The sequence below is a fragment of the Lucilia cuprina genome, chromosome 6 (genome assembly GCF_022045245.1).
Source record: "Lucilia cuprina isolate Lc7/37 chromosome 6, ASM2204524v1, whole genome shotgun sequence".
NCBI classification, from domain to species: domain Eukaryota; kingdom Metazoa; phylum Arthropoda; class Insecta; order Diptera; family Calliphoridae; genus Lucilia; species Lucilia cuprina.
Window position 1 is genome coordinate 48,984,254 of NC_060954.1, and position 8,251 is coordinate 48,992,504.

Genomic DNA, 8,251 nt, shown 5'->3' on the forward strand with positions numbered 1-8,251 from the left:
TCTATTGACAAGACTATAGACAAGTCTATAGACAAGACTATAGACAAAACTATAGACAAGTCAATAGACAAAACTATAGACAAGTCAATAGACAAAACTATAGACAAGTCTATAGACAAGACTATAGACAAGTCTATAGACAAGACTATAGACAAGTTTATAGACAAGACTATAGACAAGTCTATAGACAAGACTATAGACAAGACTATAGACAAGACTATAGACAAGACTATAGACAAGTCTATCGACAAGTCTATAGACAAGACTATAGACAAGTCTATAGACAAAACTATAGACAAGTCTATAGCAAGACTACAGACAAGTATTTAGACTAGACTATAGACAAGTCTTTAGACTAGACTATAGACAAGTCTTTAGACTAGACTATAGACATGTCTTTAGAATAGACTATAGACAAGTCTATAGACTAGACTATAGACTACTATTATCTAGACTATAGAGTAGTCTATAGACAAGACTATATTGTAGTCTAGACAAGACTATTTTCTGGACTTGTCTATAGACAAGACTATAGACAAGTCTTTAGACTAGACTATGGACAAGTCTATAGACTAGACTATAGACTACTATTATCTAGACTATAGAGTAGTCTATAGACAAGATTATATTGAAGTCTAGACAAGACTATTTTCTGGACTATAGTCTCCACTTTAGTCTGGATAAATGTCTGGACTATAGTCTAAGCTATATTCTTGACTAGGGTGTAGACTAAAGTCTAAACTATATTCTGGACTATCGTCTAGACTATAGTCTCATCTATATTCTCAACTATAGTCTGGAATATCCTTAACCATATTCTGTAGTCTCCAGTTTGGTCTAGACTCTAGATTAATATATATAAACTTCAGTCTCATCTATCGTGTGTTTTAAAAATAATCTGGACTATAACTTTATATTCTCAACTATAATCTTAGCTTCAGAACCAACTAGTCTCTACTAGAGTCTGGAGTATTATCTACTTCAAATCTAGAAGAATATAAATAAACCTTTTATGGAATTTATGTTAATTTTGTAAAAGAGATTTTATTCTTTAAAAAAAAGCTGAATTTGTAATTATTTTCTATTTAAAACTTTTAAACATTTAATTTAAAACACCACCCTACCTCTCCCCCTTGCAAATGACAGTTGTATGAGAGGAGAGAAAGTCGTTGGGTTTTTTTCGTAAGGGCGACAGATAAACTATTATATACAAATAAAATTACCTTTAGGGTAATTTCAGCCGTCACATGCTTTATGAAAATGTGTTAATGTGTGACTTTATTGTGTCATTGACTACTGTCATTATTAGAACTTCCTAAATTTTATGGCTTTAAGCTGTTTAAAAATTGTTTTCGTTACAATATTAAGAGAAAAAAACTGCTTAAATGTCACTTTTTTTCTGCAGCTGCTGCTAAAGTCAGTTGGTTTCTGTTTTCTAATTTTTTTTTTTACAAAATAATTAATGAAATCTTAGTAATTGGTTCAAAGCCTCTGGTAAAACCATGATCTCATTTTAAGGTATTTCTAGTTTTTTTTTTGTTAATTTGCAATAAAAATATGGAAAATTTTGACATTTTTTATCAGTAGTCTTGTGTCTGTGTTAATTATAGGTTTATTCATTTATATTATATATTTAAATTAAGTTTTTTATTTTGTTTTTTTTTTTCAAAGATTTATGCTTAAAACTAATTTGCAAATTTTCTCTTTCATTTTATTTGCAGGTAAATTTTAACTCTTGGCTTATAACGAAAAAAAGAAGAAGATAAACAACACTAGTTAATAATAAACAAAATAACAAAAACAACAACTATAATAATACAAATTATAATATTTTATATATAAATAATTTAAGTAATATATAGTTCGTTAAACTATTGTTTTAACAAAAAAAGGAAAAAAAATTGTTGTATTTGTGTTTGTGATTATAAAAAAGTGTTGCCATCACATTCTTTTTTTTTCAATAACACTAAAGTATGTAAGTTGTGTTTTCGTTATTAATTATTAGATTTTTTTGAGGATTCATAAAAAAATTAGAAAGTTTTTCTTTTTTAAATTAATTAATTTTTTATTAAAAATAAGAGATGAGAAGAGATATTAATTAACTGTCAAATCTCATTTGACTTTACATTGATTTCACTCTTAGAAGTTGTTAATTATATGTTTAAACTTTAATGTTGTTTTAAATTGGAGTTTTAAATTTATTAATCCAGAAACTTATAAACAAATATCCAGACTACAGACTGGACTGTAGTGAAAGCTATAGCCTGGACAATAGTCTGGACTATAGTCTAAACTATTGCATGCGCTATCGTCTAAACTAAAGCATGCGCTATAGTCTACACTATAGTATGAACTATAGTCTAAACTATAGTCTGGACTATAGTCTAAACTGTAGTCTGGATTAAAGTCTAAACTATTGTCTGGACTATAGTCTACACTATAGTCTAAACTATAGCCTGGACTATTGTCTAAACTATTGTCAAAACTATATCCTTACTGTAGTCCCTACTATAGTCTGGACTATAGTCCGTACTATAGTACTATAGTCCCTACTATAGTCTGGACTATAGTCCCTACTATAGTATGGACTATAGTCCGTACTATAGTCCCTACTATAGTCTGGACTATACTCCGTACTATAGTCCCTACTATAGTCTGGACTATAGTGCGTACTATAGTCCCTACTATAGTCTGATCTATAGTGCGTACTATAGTCCCTACTATAATCTGGTCTATAGTGCGTACTATAGTCCCCACTATAGTCTGGACTATAGCCCCTACTACAGTCTATAGTCCCTAATATAGTCCATACTATAGTTTGGACTATAGTTTTTACTAAAGTCAGGGCTATAGTCCTTACTATATATAATCTGGTCTATAATCTTTACTATAGTCTGGACTATAGTCCTTACTATAGTCTGGACTTTAGTCGTTACTATAGTCTGGACTTTAGTCGTTACTATAGTCTGGACTTTAGTTGTTACTATAGTCTATACCAGCCGCAGATCCAGCTTAAGCTTTTGGGGGTGGAAATATCCCTTTTATCCACGCATGGTATAGAATTTAGTCTTTTCTATTGTCGGGACTATAGTCCATACTATAGTTTGGACTATAGTCCTCTCTATACTCTGTATTATAGTCCTTACTATAGTCTGGACTGCAGTCTAAACTACAGTCTGGTCTATAGTATAAACTATAGTCTTAAATAGTCTAAACTAAGCATGGAATATAGTTCAAAATATATGCTGAAGGAAAGTTCAAAATATAGTCTAAACTATAGTCTGGATTATTGTCTTAACTTTAGTCTGGGCTAAAGTCTGAGCTATATATTCTGGAGTATAGTCTGAACTATAGTTTGGACTTTACTCTGTACTCTTATCTGACCTGTATTCTATATAAGTCTGTGCTATAATCTGGAATATGGCCGCAAGTATAGTCTCCACTATAATCTGAAATATGGTCTCCACTGAAGGCTGAACTATATCATATGCAGTCCCTGTTGTAGTTTGGTTTTTTTCTTGATTATAATGCCAACTTCCACCTCAATTATAGTTTCAACTTTATATTCTGGACAATATTCTTAGCAATACTTTGCATTATAGTCTCATTTGTAGTCTAGACTCTAGTCTAGATTTAAAAATATATATTAAAAAAGTATAAAGTTAAGAATCTACAAACTTAAAGAATGGGTGTGGTCCTTTAAAAAAATAGCTTATTTATATAATTGTTATTTTAAGTAAATAGAAAAAAAGGTATACAAATTAATGCTGAATTTACATTACAAACTTATTATATAAACTTTGTATACATGGACGATATATACATACATACATACAATCACACAGATAAACATTTTTTGGACAAAGAATGTATAACGAATGAATTGGTCGTCGGGTCGGTCATACTTAGAAGTTGTGGTGGTGTGTGATGGTACTTTTTAATGGTTAGAAATACGTTTTAATGTTAACTCTTTTTTTTGGTAAATTTCTTGTATGTATTACCAGATTATTTTGTTTTTTTTTTCTTCGCAAATTTATATATATGAACTGGGTAACAGAGAAAAAAAATTTAATTAATGGTTTTTTTCTTGTAATTATTGGTAGATTGGTTTTCTATATACTTTGGCAAACATTTTATATATTTTTTTTTAAACTTTTTTATTTACTTCCTTTTGTCTGCTTATGTACTTGAAAAAAAACAACAATTTTTTTGCTTTAAATAAAAACAAAATAAAACTGAAACTGATTTTTTTGCTGCAGTATGTGTGTGTATGTATTGTATTTATATGTATGTATTTTTTCTAAAATTAATGATATAATGTTGCAATCAAGCTTACATTTCCGTTTGCTCCAACAATTCTATACACACAAACTTACCCCCCGTTGTATACTGTCACCCACACCCTCCCTTTCCAGTCGTCTTGTGAAAATCCTCAAAAACCATCCACTCCTCTTATACAAGAACAATTTATAATATTGGCAGGGCAGTTGGATAAAAAACAAAAAAAAAAAATTCAAGCGACCATTAAAACCACCCAACGTTCCAATTTTTTTCTGCTGCTGTTATGGAGTTGTTCCTTCATTCTGGTCTGTTCATCTTTAACACTTACACTTGCCTTTACACTCATACTGCGACAATCGGATATATGAATAAAGGTTCCCTGCTGTTCGGAGTGGCTGTCGTGAAGTAGTGTTCTGTCCATTTTTCTTGGGCCAATGTCTTAATTATAGTCTGGAGTGTAGTCTCAACTGTAGTCAGGACTTTAGTGCAGCTATTGTCGGGACCATAGTCTTAACTATTGTGTCAACTATAGTCTGAACTATTGTATCAACTATAGTGTGGTGTATAGTCTCCACTAAAGTCGGGACCATGGACTTAACCAAATTCTGTACTGTAGTCTGGACTTTTGTCTTGACCATGGTCTCAACTTTTGTTTGAATTAGAGTCTCATCTATAGTCTGGACTATAGTTCCAACTTTAGTCTGGACTATAGTCTCAACTATAGTCCGTAGTATATAGTCTTGAATATAGTCTGAAGTATAGTCTGTAGTATATAGTCTTGAATATAGTCTGGACTATAGTGTTAACTATAGTCTGGACTATAGTGTTAACTATAGTCTGGACTATAGTCTTAACTATAGTCTTAACTATAGTCTGGACTATAGTCTTAACTATATTCTGGACTATAGTCTTAACTATAGTCTGGTCTATAGCTTTAACTATAGTCAGGACTATAGTCTTAACTATAGTCTGGACTATACTCTTAACTATAGTCTGGACTACAGTGTTACCTATAGTCTGGACTATAGTCTTAACTATAGTCTGGACTATAGTGTTAACTATAGTCTGGACTATAGTGTTAACTATAGTCTGGACTATAGTGTTAACTATAGTCTGGACTATAGTGTTAACAAAGTCTGGACTATACTTTTAACTATAGTCTGGACAGTAGTCTTAACTATAGTCTGGACTATACTTTTAACTATAGTCTTATCTATAGTCTGGGCTTTAGTCCTAACTATAGTCTTAACTATATTCTGGACTTTAGTCCTAACTATAATCTTAACTACATTCTGGACTATAGTATTGTCTATAGTCTGGACTAAAGTCTTGACTATAGTTTGGAGTATAGTCCTAACTATAGTCTGGACTATAGTGTTAACTACAGTCTGGACTATAGTCTTAACTATAGTCTGGACTGTAGTCTTAACTATAGTCAGGACTGTAGTCTTAACTATAGTCTGGGCTTTAGTCTTAACTATAGTCTGAACTATAATCTGGACTATACTCTTGACTATAGTCTGGACTATAGTCATAACTATAATCTGGACTATAGTCTTTACTGTATTATAGTCTTAACTATAGTCTGGGCTTTAATCTTAACTATAATCTGGACTATAGTCTGGACTATACTCTTGACTATAGTCTGGACTATAACTATAATCTGGACTATAGTCTTGACTGGAGTCTGGACTATAGTCTTGACTAGAGTCTTAACTATAGTCTGGACTAGAGTATGGACTATAGTTTTAACTATAGTCTTGACAATGGTCTTAACTATAGTCTGAACTTGGACTACAGTCTCTACTAAAGCCTGGACTGGAGTCTTAGCTTCAATAGGGTCTAAAGTCCGAATTACATTATCAACTGCAGTATATACGTTAGTTTAGTTATTGTTTCACCTTATGTCTCCAATAGAGTTTAAACACGTGCAGATTCTAAACTATAGTTTAAACTGTAGTCTGTTAACAAACGATTACTTAATTTTCATTGGAATAAAGCAAAAATATATAATTTCTAGTTAATCTAATCCCTAGACTTTAGGATACATTAACTCCCTGCAAAACTGCTGGTCCGGCTGTTATTATTACGTGGGTGTGTGTGTGTGTGTGTGAGCGAGCGAGCGAAAGTATGTCTGTATGGGTATGTGTTTATTAATCAAGTTTGGTGAGTGAGTGTGGGGGTTGTAGTTTTTTGATAAACGGTTGTGCTAAGTAAATGAGTGTTTGGCTGGCCGTGGTCCGGTTATGCCCGGCCAAAAGTGGGAGTTATTTTGGGTGTTAAGAGCCTGATTGTTTAAAATTGTCTTCATTTCCATTGTCGTTGCGTTATTTTTATAAGGTATTGTAGAATTTTTTTTTAACTTTTTATAGATTTTTTCCACCATTTTTTTTCTCAACTTGGTCATAGTGTGTAATTAATTTAAAAAATATGTAAAGGAAAAAAAAACGACAACCAAACGAAATATTCTGTTCACCAGACAACCAACCAACCACTTCTCCTAGTATTTTTCTTGTTTTTTTTTGAACTTTTTTCATTTTAACTAAGACGGCGGAGGAAATACGGAAATTGTTGGAAAAAATTTAACTCATTTACATAAATTTTTTTTCTTCTTAATTCTACGTAATGTTTTTTTTCATTCTTCTTATTTTGTTGTTGGTAATTGTTGGCTATTTTTTTTCTTAGTATGTACTTTTTTTCTTCTATTCTGTCCCGTTGGTTGTTGTTCGGTTAGTAGCAGGGGGTAGTTGTCGGAATATAATCTCTATATAATTTTAACACCCTTTAGTGTCATTTAAATATACCAACTTTATATACTGATTTAATTCTGTTTTTTTAAGTTTTCTTTCTTTTTAGATGTTTTTAGCTGTTTATAACCCCAAAAAAGAAGAGTAATTTTCAAATAATTTCAGTTGTTTTTAGCGTAAAAAAGAAATGTATTTTATTTTATTTAAATAAAACAACCCACCCACCCCCATTGGCAGATTATGGCGGTGTAGTCATTAAAAGTATATGCCAAATAAAATTTTTAATATATTTCATTTTTAATTTTTTCTTTTTGGTAAAAAATTTGTATTATTTCCTTTAAATATTTGTAAATTTTTTTTAAAAAACTAACACAAAAGTAATAGAATTTTTTATTAATATTTGAATTTTTTTAATATATTAAAAAAAAACTATAATATATTCAACGAAAATTATTTAATAACTAAACTTTACATACGAACTTTAGCAACGAGTTTACGAAATTCTCTATACAAAAATTATCACCCCAGGGCTGAAAATGTCTACGGCTAAAACGTGAAAATTTACTCCACAAAATGCGTTGAATTTTTAATTTGTTAGTAAGATTTTTTTTTGGTTTTCATCCTAAAAGGGGTGATATTATGCTTTTTAAACTCTAAATGTAGTCATTAATGATGCGTATTTCATTTGTTTGCTGTTTGTTTTTTTTTTGTTTTTTTGCAGTTGGCTTTTCAGCTGAGAATTTGAGTTTTTCGAAATTTTTTGAAGTTTTCAAAAGAAATCTTCCAGTTTTTAGATAATATTCAAAGCGAGCGAACACGTTTAAAAGGAATTAAAAAAATTGGAAAATTTTTGTTGTAAATAGGTTGCAGTTTTTGTTTTTCTACAGTAGAACAGGTGAAAAAGTGAGTCAAGAAAATATACATATAATAAAGTGAATAAAAGATTAAAACAAAAAACAAAAAATGGATCTGAGTCCCGTGTTTTCCATCAGAAAAACGAAAACAAATTTAAAAACAACCAAACAGAATTGTTCAAATCAAATTCAGTTCTTGTTTAATTCAAGTTCGGTTTAAGTTCAGTTCTAGTTCAGTTCCAGTTCAGTTCTTAGTTCAGTTCTTAGTTCAGTTCTAGTTCAGTTCTAGTTCAGTTCTAGTTCAGTTCTAGTTCAGTTCTAGTTCAGTTCTAGTTCAGTTCTAGTTCAGTTCTAGTTCAGTTCTAGTTC

General features: G+C 30.7%; 1 protein-coding gene across 1 annotated transcript in view; it reads right to left on the minus strand.

Moving 5' to 3' along the window:
• The window catches only part of LOC124420641 (myb-like protein Q), a 17,938-nt gene extending 13,236 nt beyond the window's left edge, over positions 1–4,702 (minus strand). Inside the window, exon 1 of the mRNA XM_046954149.1 lies at positions 4,610–4,702. Coding sequence (XP_046810105.1) covers positions 4,610–4,702 — 93 coding nt within the window. The remainder of the gene's footprint in view (positions 1–4,609) is intronic.
• Positions 4,703–8,251: the final 3,549 nt, after the last annotated feature.